Genomic DNA, 20,159 nt, shown 5'->3' with positions numbered 1-20,159 from the left:
GCCTCCATCCCTGGACAAGTTTCCTCCTCTGACCGTCAACCTCCCTCCTCACTTTCATCACCTCTCCAGGCCTCCCACTGCCCCTCACCTCTCCCGTCCTCCCCACGAGGCTGCCCATTCACTCATTCATTCATTCGGCATGTCTGGTGTGCCTGGCACTCAGCTGATCACCAAGGGTTCATGAAGCTGACATCCTTGTGGGAGGAGAGACAGTAAATAACTACTCTCACAATAAATATATAATCATAATTTGCAGTGACTGCTCTGAAGGAAAAGACTGAGGGGCTGTCAGAGAGAAAAGGTGATGCTGGAGGGTTGGGGAAGTGACTGCAGATCTATAGGCTAAGTGCAAAGGGGAAGCTAATGAGGTGATGGTGGAAGCAGGTTCCGTGGAGGGAGAGCATTTAGGGGAGCTCAGAGGACTGCGTTTATGGAGGTAGAGGGTGGCCACTCTGGCTGGAGTCTTGGATGAGAATGGGGCCGGGTCATGCCAGATCAGGCTAAAGATTTGGGATTTTGATCCTAAGTGCCATGATAAGGAAACATTTATTTACTCCATCTGCAATCTGGAGTTTTATCTCCCTCTGTGCAGGTTTGTCTGTGGCACCTGTGTGCGTTAGAACAAATGAGTAAATGGCTAACCATGGAGAGCAAACTGTGGGCCCCGCCTGCAAAGGGCTAACAGGACTTGTGACCCAGGCCAGCAGACAGGCTCTCTGGGGAGAGGAGAAGTGGTGCAGGGCTCTTAGTGGGTTCTCTCTCTGGTCAGTGAGATTCAACAGATTCAAAAAGCACTTACTGAGCACCTGCTATGTGCTCACATGTCCAGCCCTTAGCAGCTGCCTCCAAGAGACAAAACCAGATGTGAGCATTTTCCTATAGAACCCTAAAACCTCTGACAGTAAATCTGGAAGTACCCACAAAGATCTCAGGGGCCAAATCCCTCACTGTACAGATAGAGGAACGAGAGAGCCCAGAGAGGGTGGCTGACTTGCCAAGGTCACACAGCAGAGTCAGGACCTTGGCAGAGTCGGGAGCAGCTCCTCCCACTGCACCTGCCAAAACTGAGGCACAGAGACTTCCATTCAGTGTTCTAGTCCCAAACAGGAGACTTTCAAACTCTTGACTTCTCAGCCTACCATCTGAATACAAAATCTCCCTGCCTGGCAGCCTCATGGACATACATTACACTTTCTGCCTGAACCAAAGCACCTTGGCAGGGGGCACACCCCCAGGCTGTGCCCATGTCCTTTGCTCTTATTGCAGTAAATGCAACTCTTGCCCCTGGAAAGGGAAGAGGTTTTCCTGGGTGCACTACATCCAAGGCATTATTCTACCCAATAGACCAGGAAAATGCTGGACATGGAGCGGCCACTGAGGTGACTGAGAGAAGGCAATTATCATGCCTACCTTTTGTCCCAGGCACTGTGCCAAGCACCTGCATTCCACCTTTCTTTCACCTTTGTGAACTTCCCACGAGGCAGGGAGTGTTCTCCTCATTTTCCAGACAAGCAAACTGAGGTGGAGGAAGATGGCGTGACTGTCTTGATCCCACTGCTGGTTAGTGGGGCAAGGACTGGATTTGAACCCTGGACTCTCTGGCTCTGGGTCATCATTCAGTTCCCTTTTTCATTATGAACTGACATCGTTGAAAGATAAGGTAATCTTTTTGCGAGGAAGCCCCTTTGAGTTCACATAAACACTGAAATCCCATTAGATCACCCATTTTCACTGTCAGGGGACAGAGGTAACCTTGTGAGAGCAGGGGTGCACTCACCGTGCCAACCTCAAATGAGCGTCCCGGGCTCCACTCCCGCCAAGCCTGCCCAGACCCTGCCCTTTGGCATCCACGGCCCTGGTCCTGGCTAAAGCCCTGGATGACAGAGTGAAACGACAGGGAATCCATAATGAGAAGACCCAGGTTTTCCAGTCACGTCCTAAAATGGGCAACCTGGACAGCCCCTCCCCACAAGATGCCCTGCTGTTGCTTGGAGGAGCAGCCCCTCCAGAGGCAACACAAAGGGTCCCCTCTCAAAAAGGCCATGCTTGGTCCTCCCATACACTCCCTTTTCTCCCTCCACCTTCACCACTCTCTTCATCCATACACATGTCTGCTCTATGTTGCCTAACAGGTGTGTGGGAAAGTCTGAATGAATGAACCAACTCCCAACTGGTCCACAAGCTCCCCAAAGACAAGCTGAGCACTTGCCCCTCTTGACGACCACACAGACAGCAGAGCTTTGCCAAGGGTGGGTCCTCAGGAAACCTGGGGCAAGGAGTCCTGGCAGAGAGACCAAGTTGTGAGACCAAACAGCCACGTGACCTCAGCCAACCACAATCGATCGCTTCCCTTTCTGCTTTTGTTTCATGGGATGATGATCCTGCCGTTGCTCTGCCAGCCTCCAAGGTTAGTGATCACAGCACGTAGGACAAGAAGCAATGGCTACTATCAAACCCAGGGTCAACCAACGGCCTCCCTTTGGGGAAGACGCCAGAGATGCTGATAACAATAGCTGCTATTTGCCGAGCCCTGTAATGTGCCAGGCACTGTCCTGAGTGTTTACATACAGTATCTGGTTTAATCCTACCCCGACCTGGAAGGAAACTGAGCTTCAGAGACATTAAGCCATTTGCCAAGGGCACACAGCCGCTAAGCAGGGGTGCCAGTATCCAAACCTGGAGCCGCGTAACTCAACAGCACCACAACTCACTGCCTGTACATGTTCACTGACCTGCAAGTCATTCATTCACTTGCATCACGTGCATCATCTCTGTGCCCGGCACCATGGAGGAAGGTGAGAAAGAGCTCACAGCAGATGATGTCCTGCTGGAATGGCGAACGAGGTGGGAGACAAGGAGGCTCTAGGCCTTAGCTAACAGGCAAGGTGTCCCGTGGGCCAGGCTTGGCCTGCTGGGTTTGGGCAGCTCAGCGGGGCTGGGGAGGGTAAACCTGACTGCAGCTTAGGTCAAGGGCGTGCGTAGGGGAGGTAGAGCTCCGGGTGGGGACTGATGGGACTAAGGAACTGAGGACTGTGCCCTAAGGGATGTCCAGGCCCTCTGTGGCTCAGAGCTCTTGACTCTTAGGAGAAAGGATGGAGGAGAGAAAAGGACCAGAGCCAGAGGAAAGAAGTTAGGAGAAGAAGGAGGAGAAAGAGGACTGGGGGATAAATATTTTCAAGATCCATTTCTTAACTGCAGCCGTTAGCGCTTGTAACACCCTAAAAGGCCCTGCATGTCTAAAAAGAAAAAGTGGAAAGCAGTGTTTCCCAAACTTGCTTTCCCACAAAACTGTCTTTTCAAGAGGTGCTGCTTCTGAGGAACACAGCAGGCTCGGAGGCACCACTTTGGAAACACTGGGTCAGGCATCGGCCTCTTGTTTTGAAATAGATTTCTTGGGCTATCGAACCTGCAAATGCCCTCAGAGATGACCCAGCCTGCCCCTCACGTTACGCATGAGGAAGATGAGGCCTGGAGAGGGAGGAAGGTGGCCGAGGCAACACAGGGCCCCCACAGCCCATCTGGGACTTGAGCCTCCATCCCTGTTTGGCCATGGAGGACCTTGGCTGTGACAGCATTCTGGGTTTCCATGTCAGTCTCTCCCATCAAACTCTGAATTTCTCAAAGCCAGGTCTGGCCCCCATCACATCCCCACCCTAGCTCCTGGCCCAGAGTCCTGCACAGAGGGTACAATCACAAAAGTTCACTGCAGCATGAGAGGTTCAGGCAGACACCAGGAAACGCTTTCCAGCAGCTGGGTCTGGATGACAGGAACAAGCAGTCTCCACTCTGTGCTTCTAAGAAGAGGGCAGAGGCCAGCTGCCCCGAGGCAGCCCTGGGCACTGGCCCCGGCTTCCTTGTTCCCGGAGTGGGTGGGGTTGGAGGGGAAGGAAAGCTTGGGCCCCAGGAGCTGCCTTCCTGGCCCAGGTCCTCGACCCTAGGCTTGGACCAGAAACAGGGACGGGCAAGAGCCCTTGTTGGGACAGGCCTGGAATGCTGTCCCTCCTCCCCGAGCACTCAGGCCCTCCGCCTCCAGGAAGCCGCTATCCCAGCCTCCCCTATCTTTTTTGTCCTTGGAACTCTGACTGCAACTCAGCCCAGAGAAGACTCCCTGAGGTTGTGCTGGAAAGGCTGAGACCACGAGGAAGGCATGGCCCTGCCCTCAAGGGGGCACCCCGTAGAAAGTGGAGACTGAATGCCAGGCTGTGAAGTGAGGAGGTGAGGCAAGAATGAAACGATCTCCCTCTCCTCTCCAGGGAAGTAATATAGGAAGAGAATTCCAACCGAGGGGTGTCCAAGAGTGCGTTCCTAGAGAGAGGGCCTCTGAGCTGGGCTGTAAGCAGTGACTAGGAGCTCAGAGCAAGTGCAAAGTCCTGGGGGAGAGGGGCCGGGAGGAGGACGGAACAGCCCCCGGGGCTCTGCACGTGGGTACCAGGCCACTCCCTCCCATCACTAGCTGGGTGAGCCAGGGCACGTCACTGAACCTCTCTGTGCCTCAGTTCCCTTCCTAGATGGAAAATAATGACAGCACCCACACAGAGTTGTTGAGACTCCGTGGACAGAGGCGCCCCGAGCTGGGCCAGCCCCTGGGGGACTCTGGAAGTGTGGGCCTTCGCTACCGAAGGGGCACAGACAGGAGAGGCCCACTCATGAAGGCTTATCACACACCGCCCTGGTCCGATGTCGGGATTCAACAGGCAGATTACAGGCTCCTGAGGCAAATCCATGGCGGCTGCACAGTAAACACTTGTGCACTTGAACTGAAGTGAGCATTCCCCACCTCCTGGTCCCTAAACTATTTTTCTAATTACCATTTATCGAGCATTTATTCCGCACCAAATGTGTGTGTATGTGTGCACGTGTGTGTGTGTGTATTCTTGTTTAATTCTCCCATCCACTTGGGGATATGATATATTAAATTATCCACATTATATACACACAAAAACCAAGTCCTGAGAGGTTAACAGCATCATTTGCCCAAGGCCATGTGGATACTAGCAGCAGGATTTCCTGACTCCAAGACCAGTGCTCTTTCCACTGCACCCAAACCCAGAAGAACATACTGGGGGAGTGGGGGGTGGGAGTGGGGGAGCTAGGAAACGTTTAAGGGAGCTTCCACCCCTCATACACTCACCCAGACTCAGCTCCTGTCTCGGTCATTAATGTATCCTTGACCCTGACCCGTGCCCCTCAGCCCTCCCCCTCCCCAAACACAGCGCCTCCCCTGCCACATCCCCACAATTCCCTGCACAGCCCAGGGTCCCTGCAGTTCTGGCCTCCAGCTCTGGGGCCCACAGCCCAGCACCCTCCCCTCTCCCAGGAGATTCTGGGTTCTGCAGGGATTCAACACAGCCTTGGTATTTCAGAGACCCCAGTGAGGGAGAACAGGGCCTCCTAGGGAGCTTCAAAAAGTAAACATGTCTGGACCTCATCCCCAGAAATTTGGAATCAGACAATCTGCAGGGGATCCAGGCTTTGTGTGTCTTTAAGACACCTCAGTGACCCTCAAGTGCAGCAAGGATTAGAAGCAGGCTCAAGGCAATCGCCAGGGAGCTGCTCAGAAACTGGGAGCGGGGCCCAGGCCTGAGGGGCGAGAGAGAGGACAGCCTGGACCATGCAGGTCTCACTCACGTGGTGCCTAGAGGTGGCAGAGTGCCTTCCCAGCATCCCTTCCTTGGGCCCACCGCCCTGTCCTCAGAGGGAGTGCCCAACTAGGGAAACCAAGGCCGGAGTGGAAGCTCGACCTGACCAGCCCCACCCCTCAGCCTGCGCAGCCCTGGCTTGGCCGAATAGCAGATTTCCCCTTCTCATCTCAGAGGGTCCTGGGAGGCAGGCAGACAGGAGGTGACCATCGCCCCAGGGGACAGACAAGGGACTGGGGTTCAGGATTGGGAACCAAGGGTGGGGCCTTCCACAAAGCAGGACCAATGCAGCTCCTCCAGGCAGGGTCATCAGGGCGTTTACGTCTGACTGACAGAATTTCATTCACTCTCCTCCTGTCGGGGGCCCATCCGAGGTATAAATCTGGGACCAGCCCACGGAACCCAGGTTGGATCCCAGAAAAAATCCTGCTACTCCTGAAAGGCCTCTGCCTCGGGAAGGAAGCCTGAATCTCACCATTACATTCATACTTTGGGCCCTCCCTGTTGGGGAGAGAGAACAGGCTACTGAGTCCACCAGTCACCACGCCTCACCCAGGATGGGGGTTGCGGTAAGGGGGACACCAGCATCCTTGGGGAAGGGTCGGGAATGAGAGGGAAAAGGACCCCTCCAACCCCGAGCAGAGAAGGGAGCAGAAGGTGGCACTGGCCACCTGGTTGCTCTGCCAAGAGCTGAGGCCCTGGTGTCTTCATCCAGGAGCCCTCCCCCTCTCCAACTCCCTGCTCTCCAGGGATGAATATGGGAACTTCACCCTCCCCTGCTAGAGAGCTGGGCCCCAGGGCCTGCAGTGGATGGAGGGGATCAGAGTTGCCAGCATGGTGGGTAGTGTGTTTACAGCAGGGGGTACCCTCCACCCACAGCCCTGGGCATCTGACAGCACTTTCCCCGCACCCCTGCAGGCCCACCTGCCTCACCCAGCACCTCTCAGCAGAAAGCCCAGCACAGCACTGTGGAAACAGGAGGAGAGAGAGAGAAAGAGACAGAGGGAGGGGGAAAGAGAGGTCCCCTCTGTCCAGTGTGGCTTCTCTGCAGACCTAGAGCGCCCACTGCCACCCCCACCCTCATCCTGGCACAGCTGGGCCCAGAGGGTAAGGGTGGAGGCGGGGAGTCAAGAGGGGAGCTGTGGGACCCCACACCTGGCTTCCTACCCTCCACAGCCACCCCTCTGTGCTCCAGGGGGTCTCAGGCCGAATCACAGACAACACAGACACCACACCTCCTCAAGAGGAGGAACCAAGGGGTGGAAGGATGAGCGGGGACCCACCGGGATCAAGAGATGCCAGGCAGGCGGGCAGCGGGCAGGCAGCAGCGGGTGTCGGAGACTGCTGCGGGCAGCCGGACACGACCAGCTGGATGCTTGTCCCTCCGTCCCTCTGTCCATCCAGGGCGGCTCCTCTCTGGGCGGTTCTGAGGCCGGCCGGGCGCTGTTAAAAAGCTTTTTATGTGTGTGTGTGTTAATCACATGATTGCCGTTCACCTGTATTTCGAACAAAGACAGCTCACTGTTTCAAGGCCCCGAACAAGAGTCTGGGCACAGGGAAGAGAAGGGAGGCGGGGGGAGGAGGGTTGGCAGCGCCGGGGGTGGCGTCGAGGAAAACTGGGGGGAGATTGTCCAAGGCCGGCGAGCGAGAGAAAGAGAAAACCCTTATCAAACTCCTAATTCACTGGGCTCCGAGGCCCCAGACACACTGGCCCGATTGTCTGGCTGGTTGTGTGTGCGAGCATGTGTGTGTGTGTGTTCCAATGTCCGCTCCCCCCACCCCCAACATGCCTTCGCCTCGTGTGACTACCTCATTGTGTCCCATTACCCACCCCCTCCACCCGCTTGGCCTTTCCCAAGCTTGAGGCCTTGCCTAGACCCCCTTTCCAGCCTCACTCCAGACAGGACTCCCTTGGGGTGGGCCTGGGGCCTTGCCCAGCTGCTGAGGAGCTCAGAACCAAATGTGGCTACCAGCGTGGCCCAGGCTCCATCTATCCATCCACCATGCACACCCTCACCTCTGCCTCAACACCCACCATTCGAGAAGAGAGAGGGGCTGTGATCTTTGGAGGAGAGACCTGGGAAAGCCTTGGATGATGGGCAGGACAGAAAAGTAGAGGGGTCACCGGGCTGGGGATGCGGCTGAGGGGGGAAGTGGGTAGACAGGAGGAAGAGGGAGGCAGGACAACCCCCCACCCTTTCTTGGGGTGGGGGAGTGCGGGACTTCATGACAAGCAGAACTGGGCCTCCCATACCAAAAGCATGAACCCAGGATGGTAGGAGTTGGGTCCCAGGAAGTGGGGCCCCAGAAGCCTTTCAGATATACTTGAAGAGGACCCCAGCCTAGCTCACACCCAGCCTCCTGTGCACTTTAGTCCTGTCTTTCTACCTTGAGCCAACCCAGCCCAGCCCTTATGTGTGCTGAGTGTCTGGTGAGAGGGGGCCAGGGGTGAAGCTGGGGCTTCTGCCCTGGGCAGGGGGTGTCCAGTTGTGTCCTGCCTAACCAGGTATGGACCTGCGATCTTCTCTTAAGTTGAAACAGAAAGGGCAGCCTGGGTGGGGGGTAGGAGGTAGGTTGACACAGGTTGGGAAGCAGTGCCTGGCCACTGGCACTCAATCAAGCACTCAATAAGAGGTCTTAAGTGAAGCAACACAGGCCAGCGCCCTCACATGCAATAGAATCTTCACTTGCCTTCTCCTCATCCCTCCCCAATCCTTTGCCACCTAAGGCAGAGGGTTGGGGGGTCCTAGTTGGGCCCAATATTCCTCCAAGCAACAGGTTCTGACCCTGCCCACCTGCATCCATTGGCTTTCCTGGCCTGACCACCCCCACTCCTACACCTCCCAGGATGGGCCTGGGGCAGCAGCGGGGGAGCTGGGGTGGGGGTGCCTGACGGAGGAGCCCTGAGTGTTGGGGATGAAGGAAAGCACTGGAGGCTCCACCTTCTGCCCTTCCCTCCCTCCCTTCTCCCCCTCCCCCTCTCCCCCTCCTTCCTTCCCCAGCCCTCGGCAGCAGCTCAGGGCTCAGTCAGTCTCAGGCTGTCCGGCCAGGGTGGTTGGTGGTGAGGATACAGGCTCTGTCCTGACGAGGCCGTGGCCTGAGGCTCAGGGCCCCCAGCCCCTCCCTCCCAGCCCACCAGCGTCACCCCCCCAGCCCCGAGCTGGACCGCACACCTTGGGACTCGGTTTTCCACTTCCTAAGGACGAGCCCCAGACTGGAGGAGAGGTCCGAGGAGGTGAGTGAGTGCGCAGCCCGCTCCTCCGCTCCTCCCTTCCGGGGCCCAGGTCTGGGACCCTGCGGTGGGGCGTGGGGTGGAGAGAGGCTGACACCCGCATCTGTTCCCCACCAGGCTCCTCTAGACTCTGTCGTGGGTAGACGGAAGGGAAGAAGGAAAGGTGAGAGAAAAGGTGGGAAATTCCAGGAGCTAGGATTAGAGCAGAATAAAGAGTCCGTTTTTCTTCCTTTCCATCAACAAACCTCCACCCAAGAGGAGGTTTAAAAAAAAAAACACCCAAACCCACCCACACCGAGAGACGGTTGGGACCAGGTGGTGGGAAGACAGGGAGGCGGGAGCTAGGAGGCCGAGCCAGGGTCTGGCATGTGCGCGGGCCCAGGGGCTGCTGTGGGTTTAGGGGGAACAGGGTGGGTGCCACCTCGGGGTTGTGCCCGCATCGCGTCCCGGGCCGCCGTCGGGGCTGCGCGCACGCTGCTCCATCGCGCCCTCCTTTCCGTCCAGGTGGGAGTTGGACTCTTCACGAGGACCCCGGCGGCGGGCCCCGGGGAGGCGGCCGAGGCGGCGGCGGCCGGGGTCGACATGGCGGAGGAGCAGGATCTGTCCGAGGTGGAACTGAGCCCCGTGGGCTCGGAGGAGCCCCGCTGCCTGTCCCCGGGGAGCGCGCCCTCGCTGGGGCCCGACGGCGGCGGCGGCAGCGGCGGATCGGGCCTGCGAGCCAGCCCGGGGCCCGGCGAGCTGGGGAAGGTCAAGAAGGAGCAGCAGGACGGCGAGGCGGACGATGACAAATTCCCCGTGTGCATCCGCGAGGCCGTCAGCCAGGTGCTCAGCGGCTACGACTGGACGCTGGTGCCCATGCCCGTGCGTGTCAACGGCGCCAGCAAGAGCAAACCGCACGTCAAGCGGCCCATGAACGCCTTCATGGTGTGGGCGCAGGCGGCGCGCAGGAAGCTGGCGGACCAGTACCCCCACCTGCACAACGCGGAGCTCAGCAAGACGCTGGGCAAGCTCTGGAGGTGAGCGCCCCGACCCGCCTCCGGGGAGCTCCTGCGGGCCCTCTAGCTGCGGGCGGATTCGGGCTAGACGGGCACCGCCTGGGCTCTTCTCCTGGGGCAGCCACCTCCCCGATGGGACTGGAAGACCAGCTGCGGACATCGGGCCTGCCCTTCCCCCAAAGTACCCCCTTGGGGTTGCGCTCGCTTCCAACTCTAGCGGCCTAGGCCCGGCTCCCCTGCCGGGGCAGCGGGCTGGGAGGCGCCCCCTCGCGGTTGGAATTCTGTCCGTGGCAGGCACTCGGGCCTGGGCTTCTTGGGAGACAGTGAAGGCTGGAGGGAGGGAAGGCTGGTGGAGGGCTCCACACCCCAGGCCGTCATTAACCCCCTTCCTACAGGCACGCCACTCAAGGGTGCCATTGCCACCGGTTTCAGCTGTCAGCGGGATGCGAGATGAGTGGGGTGGGTGGGTGGGTAACGTTTGGGAAAGAACTGAGGGCCTGGCTGGAGAGACAGGGAAAGTGAGGCAGCCAGGTGGAGAACTGGTGGGGGTAGGCGTACGCGGCAAACAAGAAATTCAGACCCGCGTCTTTGAAACTGAGGGACGGAGAACTGCGGAGGGCAGATCAGCCACTGCCCTATCCCAGCTGCCTTCACCATGCCTTTCTGGCCGCCGCTCCTTCAGGCCCAGAGGTTCTTCATCCTCCAGAGAAGAGAACACATAGAAAGAAGTCTCCCCCTCCCACCGGGTCCCTGAGCTGCCAGGCTGGTCCCTTCCCCTCCCTTCCTCCCTCTCCCAGTCAGGGCGCCATCTTCCTTTCCAGGGCCCCACCCAGCATTGAGTAACCTCCTACCCCTCCAGCTCTGGAGCTGAGAGTCCTGGCCAGGAGGAAACGTTAGCCCCTTTCCTACCCACGGTCCCTCAGAGTCCCAGGTTCCCTGGAACCAGCCCCAAAACACCCACCTCCAAGGAGGAAGTCAGCCTCATCTCAGGTCTAGGGTTCAGCCTGGCCCTTGACCAGGGCAACTCTGCCCTCCACCGCCCCCAAAAGTCCTGGGCGGCCCAGAAAGAGAACAAGGGCCCCAGGAGATGCAAGCCTGCTGAGGTCACCTGATTCCCCACTAGACTGCCCAAGAGATAGGCCCAGAAAGGCAAAGGGACAGCAAAGGCCATATAACAGCTGGTGGCAGAGCCAGGGCCAAAACCCAGGTCTCCCGACTCTTCAGCCGGTAGTCTTCGCCACACCGTTCTTGGTGACAAGTGGGTCACCCCTTCACTCTAAGACATGGTCAGGAGGTTGTGAGGGTGGGGGCAGAGGAGAACAGGAGTGAGGAGACTTTGAGTTTCAGACAGTCTCAGTGTTGTCAGAGGAGCCTGCCACCCTCTCCTTGCCAGCCCCAGCACAGTGGAGGTTGGGTCTAGGAGGCCAAAGGCTTAGGGTGGTGGAAGGAGCAGTAAGGCCCGCAAGAGACCAAGAGGGATTCCCATCCCTGTCCTTGGCCATGTGTTTGTTAAAGGCCTGGTGCCCCTTCTTCTTCCCCGATCCCTCTTGGGCGCTCTGCTCACCCTGGCAGACCCCAGGTTCAGTAGCCAACCTGCTGCATGGACTCAGAGGGTCTTGCCCCACCCAAGAGCAGAGGCTAAAGTTAGCTCTTCTGCCCAGAGTCCATCCACACCCTGCTAGGGCTCAGCTCAGGCCAGTACCCTTGGTTCCATGGGACAGAGAAGAGCAAGTGAGACAGACAACCAGAAGGGAGACAGACAGGCAGAAAAGCCCTGGGGACCATGAGCACACTACAGTGTGAACCCAATGAGAGCGTCAAAGCAAGGATGGACCCCTCCACTCCTCCTGTACCCCACTGCCAAGGATTTAAGATTGGACCCTCCATTGTCCCTGTCTGTCCCTGTTCCCCCAGCCCAGAACCTTAGGCCTAGGCCCCTGCAGGAGGACTTGTTCCTGGCCACCACTCAAGCTATCTGCACAGGGGCCCAGAGTGCCCCCCAGGGGCCAACCTGGGGTGCGGCAATCAGGAAAGCAGGCACTGCTTGCTCAGGACCCAACCTCAGGGGTAGGAGGGTGGCAGGACAATGGCAAGGATCAAAGGCTATGCCAACAGCGGGGTGGGCTACCTGGATCCTGGGTGAGGGCCCTGGGAGGCATCTGGCTATACGCTGGGCCGGCCAGTCTGTCTAGGGGCTCCTGAAATCCCCCCAGGCTCATGACTCCCAGGCTGTCAGGAAGGGGGATGGTTAGGAGAGCAAACTGGAAATCAGGGCCCTACACCTGGAAAGAGGTGATGGAAGTGGGTTGGGGTCAGACACACCGACATTTCAGGCCCTGGCTCCTAAGTGGCTGGGTGAGCTCTGACAGTCATGCCTGCCTGGGAAAGGACTTAGATGCTGATCTTATGGTGCTGGTGGCAAACTGGTTGACCTGTCTGGAGAGAATAACCAGAGCCAAGAGACTGGAAGTGTGGTCACAGGCTGGAGCCCCTCCCGACCCCCAGGCCCACAGGCCTCTTCCCTGACAGGAGCAGATGGAGCAGCAGCCAGTGCTCTTCCTTAGAAGCCCCCCTGTTGGGGATTCCAGTTTGAGTGGGGAATCAGCCTACTCTTTCCCCACCCCTATTCCAAACCTTGGCGACCCAGAGGCCAGAGGCGAGGTGAAGTGCAGATGAGGATGAGGTTTGCAGTTAGAGCTGTGGTGACTGAGTGAGGGCTGGCGCTGGAGTCAATATTAAATTTGGGATTGGGATTATGTGGTGGGTTTGGTGTTAGGAGACAGGTTGAACAGAGCCGACGCTGGAGGTCTGGGTGAGGCTGGGATTGACTTTGAGGGGTGAGGTTAGGGTCGGGCTAGGACTGGGGTTGGGGCTGGCGGTCAGCCCTGGGCACACACACACACACACACACACACACACACACCTGTGCCCTGCCCGGGTTAGGTTTCTACCGAGGTTAGGGTACGGCTGGGAACTAGCATGAGAGGCACCAATGGGATCAAAGTAGGAATCCTCCCTCTTTTGGCCTGTGCCTCTGCTCCACACCCCCTGACATTTTCTTGCTGATTCACATCCAGTTGCCAGCTGGGCAGAGGGCACAGGGAAGGTTTGGGGTGGGAGTGGAAGCACAGCATCCCCAGCCATCCTGGGAGCCTCTGTGGCGGGGCCACGGCTGGCTGAGGTGCCTTCACGTGCAGCGCCCCCTCCCCTCACCATACCCACCTGTGGGCCTGCCCCACCTACTCCCTGGGCTGTCTGGTGGGGCACAGCTGGGGTGAGAAAGCCTGCATCCCACTCCCTCACCCTGAGGCCTTGGTCTGGGGTCTCCATCCCATCATTCAGCTAGAGGGACCCTTGGAGGAAGCTGGGTTAGGGCTGGGCTGGGCGGCCTAGGGGGAGGGAGCAGCTGGGGGAGGCTAAGCTGCAGAGGAATGCTGCTGCCCGCTAGGAGGTGCCTGGTATGACCACCCCCCTCCCATCCTGGGCAGGGAGGGCTCAGCCTTCTGCTGACTGGGTGAAGAGGGCGCCCACTGTGGGGGCAGGCAGCTGGAGAGAGAGGCCCTTTGGGCAGAAGGACAGCTGCTCCAGCAGAGTCCCTTATGTCTAGGATTTTATGGGTCTCTTTTATTCCTCTGAGTCTCCTCTGCCAGGTACCCCCATCCTGCCCTCCTCGCCCTGGGGCAGCCAAGCCCTGAACTTCCCCCCTGGCAGCCCTGGCCTGAGGCTAGAGTCCAGCGGACAGGAGTTCTGCCTTTAGAGGCTGCCATCCATTGGCTAGGCTTGGACCAGGGAGAGAGTCTGTCTGCCCCCATCCAGGTTCTCAGAAAACAGTCTAGCTTCCTTTACCCTCTGTCACCCTGTGAACCAGGAGATGCAATCTCCCCCAGGAAGCAGTGGCCCCTACATAGTGAGGGGTACTCATATCCTGCCTCCCTCGGCCCCACCACACTGGAATTCACAAATCCATATTCCAGAGTTGAGAGGTTCCACCCCAGGTCCTCCTGTCCGTCCACCCCCCAAGCAGCATTAGAAGTGCACCTATTGCTCAAGGTGCTGGCCCATCCCCAGACCTGGTGCACCACGTTTCCCATCCGTTATCTTGGCCAGTCCCACACCCAGTGAAGTAGGTATTATCATCCTCATTTTATAGGTGAAGAAACTAAGGCTCAGAGAAGTGACTGGCCCACGGTCACACGGCTAGTAAGTAGCAGACACTGTGCTCCTCCCCCTCACCATGCTGCTTCTGTTTGCACACCTTCAGTCCCAGGGAGCTCACCCCCTAACGAGGCAGCCAGCTCCACTTGCAGACAGCTTTGATGACAAGAAAGGTTTTCCCTTTCTTGAATTGAAGGAAGTTCTAGGCTTCTCATAAGCTCTAACTCCATCCTCAGGAGCTGCAGGCTCATTCCTCTCTCACACTCCAGCCCCTGAGAGATTTGGGGGCAGAGACCACTGCCCCCTGAGGCTGTGGTGCCTTGGGCTCACGTCCTTCAGTCCATAAATCAAATGACACAACCCCCACCCCAGGCTCTGCCTGCTGAGCTCCCCATCCCAGGGCCTCATTTTTCCCAGGGCAGACAATCACGATGGCCCCTCTGCTGTCTCCCCCAACCACCCCACCCCAGGCTGCTGAACGAGAGCGACAAGCGCCCCTTCATTGAGGAGGCCGAGCGTCTCCGGATGCAGCACAAGAAGGACCACCCAGACTACAAGTACCAGCCAAGGAGGCGGAAGAACGGGAAGGCAGCCCAGGGGGAGTCGGAGTGCCCGGGCGGGGAGGCCGAGCAGGGCGGTGCTGCTGCCATCCAGGCCCACTACAAGAGTGCCCACCTGGACCACCGGCACCCAGGAGAGGGCTCCCCAATGTCGGATGGGAACCCTGAGCACCCCTCAGGTGAGCATGGGGCCGGGAGCCTGGGTAGGGGGAGCCTGGGCAGTGGAGAAAGGCAAAGGCTGGATGGCTTGAGACCTGGGCTCTGGGAAGGGCTGACCAGTTGCCCCAGCTGGGATCCAGGGGCCCAGAGGGAGTTCAGTGGGGACTCAGGTGTCAGGGGAGGTGGCTGGGCACGATGGCTCTGGCCAAGGCTGACAGAAAGGGCCCTGCTGCTGGGTGAAGAGGCCAGTTAAGGAGGCCATGGAGGCTGGTGGAGGAGTTACACCAAGGAACACCAAGCGACAAGATTTTGAGAAACAGGAGATCAGATGGAGGAGAAATCTCACGGCATGTGATAATGAGTACCTGCCATGGAAGAGCCAGACACAGGGTATCCTGTTTCATTCTGATTAGTCATAATAACAGCTAGCACTGCAGGGAGGGTACAGTTCAAGTGCTAGAGCACATGCTTAGCACGCCCGAGGTCCTGGGTTCGATCCCCAGTAACTCCTCCAAACATAAATAAATGAATAAACCTAATTACCTTGCCCTCATAAAAGAAAAAAAAATAGCTAACATTAATTGAGCACCTACAGTGTGCCAGGAACTGTGCTAATTGCCTGATGTGTATTAATTCATTCAATCATTCTAAAGTTTGAAGAGGCAGCCACACTGCCTGGGCTCAGACCTGAGCTGTGTGGCAAATTACTCTCATTTTAGAGAGTAAACTCTACAGAAAACCGAGAGTCACTTGCCATACAGCTGAGGTCTCAGCCCAGGCAGTTTGGCTCCCAGGGCTTTGCTGGCACCACCACTGCCTCGCTGGTGTTCACGGTGTCCACAACACTGCACGTGGGTCAGGCCCATGGGAAGTCTCTGGGAGCAGAGCTCTGCCTTCGCTCCGAGACACGCTCCGAGTCCTCCTTTGTGCTAGACCCAGAAGCAGACACCAGGTGTACAAATGAGGAGCCATGGTCCCTGGCCTCTGGAGCCCACAGGTTAGAGGGATGAGCAGGGATGAAAACAAGCAAATTAAGTACAGGAAGAAACAAGCACCCATGAACCCCAGACCCAGAGCAGGCACGACCTCTAGGGAGGAGTCATCCATCTGCCCACCCAGTCAGATCTCCAGAAATATCCAGCTATGCCCCAGATGCTGGTCAAGGAGGGCTTCCAGGAGAAGGCCATATCTGAGCTGCTTGGTCTCTGCTTTACTGATAAGTTAAGTGATAAGAGGAGATAGAGGGTCTGCCCAGGGTCACACAGTGACAGAGCCAGGATTCAACCTCAAAGTCCAGACACTCTGGCCAGCCCAGGACACAGCACTGCCCCAGGTCTGATGGAGGAGACACAGGCCTGCCCGCAGGGAGTGCCCAGTTTCATAGACCATGAACATGTTCTCTCTCAGATGGGATCCCCAGTCCAGCCATCCCTCCCTCACACTCCTTCAGGGACACACACACCCCAGAAGACTCTGGACCATGTACAGAACCACCTCACAGCATAAGTGTGGGCCTGGGCTTTTTCTTCACCTTCAAAAGCTCAGCTACCCCTCCTCAGGGAGAACTCCCCCAGGTCAGGATGAGTGGCCACTTATCTCAGGGCTCCCCTGAACAGGCAGGGAGAAGGCAACTGGAGGAACAACGAGGCAGTGCAATGTGTGACAGGAGCTGGGAGTGTCGTTGGGGGCTGGGTCAGAGGGAAGGTTTCCTTGAATAAGGAGCACCTGAGGTGATCTTGGGAGGAGGGATGGGGTTGGATGCCACACATCGCTGTTCAGGGGTCGGAGTGGAGGAGGGACAAGCAAGCCAGCAAAATGATGAGGGTGGGAGAGGTCGGCAGAAGGAGCAGCCAGTAGAGGCCCAGTGTGCTTAAGAGAGAGCAGGCGAATCCAGACCTACGGCCAGACCCCATCGGGCTTAATAGCTAAGGAACAACGGGAGCAGGGAGGGAAGCCGACTTCAGCTGGTGTGAGGAAGACCTTTCCAATAGGAAAGGTTTTTCAAAACGAAGCAGGTCTCTCCAGGAGGTGGGTGACAGAGGAGAGTCCTATTCTGGGTAGGAGACAGGACCCATTCCTAAGGTTGGAGAATTTCATAAATAACTGGAGATCAACCCAAGATCATTATATAATTAAATGCCAACTTGGGCTGCTGAAACATGTAAAGTTCACAAGGTCATGCAGTGATGGGCCCTCAGCCTCCTGGAGGCATCCTGTCTGAAAGTGAACCATCAGAATCCGGAAGCCTCTGATCTGAGTTCCCGCTTTCTGTCTCTTTTCCCCCAGGCCAGAGCCATGGCCCACCCACCCCTCCGACTACCCCAAAGACAGAGCTGCAGTCGGGCAAGGCAGACCCCAAGCGGGATGGGCGCTCCATGGGGGAGGGCGGGAAGCCTCACATCGACTTCGGCAATGTGGACATCGGTGAGATCAGCCACGAGGTAATGTCCAACATGGAGACCTTTGATGTGGCTGAGTTGGACCAGTACCTGCCGCCCAATGGGCACCCAGGCCATGTGGGCAGCTACTCGGCAGCTGGCTACGGGTTGGGCAGTGCCCTGGCTGTGGCCAGTGGACACTCGGCCTGGATCTCCAAGCCTCCAGGTGTGGCTCTGCCCACGGTCTCGCCATCTGGTGTGGATGCCAAAGCCCAGGTGAAGACGGAGACTGCGGGGCCCCAGGGTCCCCCGCACTACACCGACCAGCCGTCCACCTCGCAGATCGCCTACACCTCCCTCAGTCTGCCCCACTACGGCTCTGCCTTCCCCTCCATCTCCCGCCCCCAGTTTGACTACTCTGACCATCAGCCCTCAGGACCCTATTATGGCCATTCGGGCCAGACCTCTGGCCTCTACTCGGCCTTCTCCTATATGGGGCCCTCGCAGCGGCCCCTCTACACGGCCATCTCTGACCCCAGCCCCTCAGGGCCCCAGTCCCACAGCCCCACACACTGGGAGCAGCCAGTATATACGACACTGTCCCGGCCTTAAAGGGGTTCCTGTCACCACCACCCCCACCCTGCCCCTTCCCCCAGCCCTTGCACCCTTTTCCTCACCCATCTCAGGCCCGGTGGCGGCTGTGGAGGAGGCTGCAGAGGCTGACAGCTGGGGGAAGGCCTTCTGTCTGGCTCACTGCCTTTGATGACCCCACCCCATCCAGTCCGGGCTCCAGCCCAGGCACAGCCCTGGGCAACTTGGCTGGGCAGAGGAGAAGGAGGTTGATTGTTGCCCCTAGACTGAAAAATGAGGGGCTGCACCTTCCCCCCAGGAATGACCCTCGGCCCCAGGATCTGAGAAGGCCCTGCTCATCCTCCTCTGGAAGGAGGGGAAGCCTCGAGGGTGGGATGGGAATCGGAGGCCTTGCCACTCTGATGCCCGTGTTTCCTCTTTCGTGGGGAATGAGGGGTCTGACATAATCCGTGCCTCCTGTGTCGTGTGCCCAAGCCAACCAGAGACCTGCATCAGGGCCTGGAGCAGGCTATGTCTGCCCCTTGGGGGCTAAGGACAGCTTTGAACAGCCTTGATGGAGTAGGGGTGGGGTGGGGGCTCAGAGGGCCATCTCCTCATCCCTTGAGTGCCCCTTCCCCTCCTAAACACAGGAAGGAATTGGCACAGAGGCCCCCCAGATCCAATTCTGTGCCAATAACCTCATTGTCTAATGGAGAAAGAGGGCCCAGGTCTTCCTTCACTGCAACTTCGCAGACTTTGAGGCACATCCCAGGAGGCAAGGAGGCAGGGGCTCCGGGAAAGGATTCGGAGACAATTCAGACCCTTCCTCCCGGGCCCTTGCCAACTCCCTCTTCCCTCCAGGCTCTGTGGCCCCTACTCTGTCAGCCCCAACTCCTTGGGCTTCCTCGAGAGTTACAGCTGCCCAGGCCCAAGCCCTCGGCTCCAGGGAGACCCAGGTTGCTGGCAGCAGGCTGAAGACACTGAACTCCTGACGTGTACATTCTGCCCTGGCCTTTTGCCCTTTGCCTCCCAGTGGTATTTGAATAAAGTATGTAGCTCTGTTCTGCCCCTATTTTCCTATTCTGCAGCCCCCGTGGTCCACAAGTAACTCATTACTGCCTCCCTCTTATTTATCTCAGTAGCTCCCTCTCCCCCTCCCCTCTCCTAGGTACTCCAGCCCCTATTAACTCTGCATTAAGCATTCCACATAATAAAATTAAAGGTTCCGGTTACCTGCTTGGTGGGCCTGACCTGGCCTGTCTCTTGGTCTCTTATCCCTGTACCTGTGCTTCTTCAAACACTTTCTGAAAGTAGCTAGCGGTTGAATGCAAAGGACACATAATCCAAAGGTCTCCTCTCTCCCAGTGCAATGGGTTAGGACAACTGGCATCACAGTGGGGTCAGTGTGTGCTCAGGACTGAGGCCTTGGGTGGGAGCCCTGGCCGCAGCCCAGCTGTGCCCACACTGCAGGTGGGCCACTTGCTGGCTCAGCTGGAACTCACCAGAGTGCCTTCCAAGCAGCCCCTTTGCTCACTCTGCAGAGAGAGGGCCTTGCCAAGAATTCAAGGAACAGGTATTTGAAAGAAAGGTGGATCAGGCTTGCTGTCTTCCCATCTTGCCATTAGGATGGAGGATGGGCCTCCTCTCACTGTACCTTCCTCTTGCCAGCTCCCCCAACACACACACACACACACCCAGTGCAGGATCCAGGCAAGTCCTCATAGCAGCTGCCCACGTCTGAGTGTAAAGCAGGATGGCAGACATGCCATCTAATCCTTCAGGGCTCCCTTCCCAAAAGCTCTTTCCTCAGCAGTATTCCAACCTGCACTCAGGGGCTAGGAGCTCCTCCACCTCAGGGACAGGGGAAATGTCTTCCCCCGCGCTCCACTGATGGACAGCTCTGGTGGTTGGAAGTCCTTCCTTATACCCAGCTCATAGTAACTAATAGCTACCGTGCACTGAGCACTCCCCGGCTGAGTGCTTTGTACCGTTCAGGTCTATGAGGGAGTGGGTCCAGTCATTATCCCCATTTTCCAGATGGAGAACTGACACTTTGAGAGGTTGGTGCCAAGAAGTGCTAGTGACAGAATATGAAGCCAGCTGACTCCAAGGCTTGCGCTCTTAACCACCATCTCTTCCACCTGCCCTCCTTCCGCTTGTCACCTGGAGCGATGCTTATTTCACCGCTCCAGACCAGCATCCCCAGCTCTGTATCTGTTTCTTCTGCCTGTGGGCTCCAGCCCCTCACCTCCTAGTTAGGCCCTCGGGTGGGACAGGGAGCACCAAGAACTAGCCCAGTCCCCCAGGGAGGCCAAACTGCCAACTGGAGGCTGTGGCATGCAAGCTCTTCAGGCCACCTGGCCAAAACCGTGGCTGCCACAAAGCAGAACCCCTGCTCTTGTGCATAAAACCTGCGGCCAAGTCAGATCACCCCCGAACTGTATATTAGCTGTTTTCTGGTGTTTTGTTGA

General features: G+C 57.8%; 2 protein-coding genes and 1 long non-coding RNA gene across 4 annotated transcripts in view; 1 reads left to right on the top strand and 2 right to left on the bottom strand.

Moving 5' to 3' along the window:
* Positions 1–19,211, bottom strand: part of LOC140700278 (uncharacterized) — a 43,615-nt gene extending 24,404 nt beyond the window's left edge. The window contains exons 1-2 of the long non-coding RNA XR_012078662.1: positions 18,922–19,211; positions 17,796–17,937 (exon numbers count right to left, since the gene is read on the bottom strand). This is a non-coding gene — a long non-coding RNA (uncharacterized lncRNA). The remainder of the gene's footprint in view (positions 1–17,795; positions 17,938–18,921) is intronic.
* LOC102528630 (uncharacterized) lies at positions 5,979–9,354 on the bottom strand. The gene is given in 7 exon segments (XM_072973871.1): positions 5,979–6,037; positions 6,040–6,187; positions 6,189–6,451; positions 6,454–6,535; positions 6,537–6,683; positions 6,685–6,733; positions 9,293–9,354. Coding segments are annotated over 7 exon segments (810 nt in total).
* Positions 8,661–18,925, top strand: SOX10 (SRY-box transcription factor 10). 2 transcript variants are annotated; one of them, XM_072973496.1, is made up of 5 exons: positions 8,690–8,874; positions 8,989–9,034; positions 9,376–9,887; positions 14,492–14,760; positions 17,027–18,925. In XM_072973496.1, the coding sequence occupies exons 3-5, from the start codon at positions 9,454–9,456 to the stop codon at positions 17,728–17,730; spliced, it is 1,407 nt and encodes a 468-aa protein (XP_072829597.1). In that variant the 5' UTR covers positions 8,690–8,874; positions 8,989–9,034; positions 9,376–9,453; the 3' UTR covers positions 17,731–18,925. The 2 variants fall into 2 exon arrangements, with proteins under 2 accessions (XP_006207134.4, XP_072829597.1); XM_006207072.4 differs by lacking the exon at positions 8,989–9,034 and having other exon boundaries at positions 8,661–8,874; positions 17,027–18,750.
* Positions 19,212–20,159: the final 948 nt, after the last annotated feature.

The sequence above is a fragment of the Vicugna pacos genome, chromosome 12, assembly GCF_048564905.1.
Source record: "Vicugna pacos chromosome 12, VicPac4, whole genome shotgun sequence".
Lineage (NCBI taxonomy): Eukaryota > Metazoa > Chordata > Mammalia > Artiodactyla > Camelidae > Vicugna > Vicugna pacos.
Note: the sequence above shows the minus strand (reverse complement) of the source record. Positions and strands in the feature narration are given on the sequence as shown.

Coding starts and splice junctions, on each gene's coding strand:
- SOX10 (XM_072973496.1), top strand. CDS start 9,454: ATGGCGGAGGAGCAGGATCTGTCCGAGGTGGAACTGAGCCCCGTGGGC. Junction 9,888..14,491: donor ACGCTGGGCAAGCTCTGGAG/GTGAGCGCCCCG, acceptor ACCCCACCCCAG/GCTGCTGAACGAGAGCGACA. Junction 14,761..17,026: donor GAACCCTGAGCACCCCTCAG/GTGAGCATGGGG, acceptor CTTTTCCCCCAG/GCCAGAGCCATGGCCCACCC.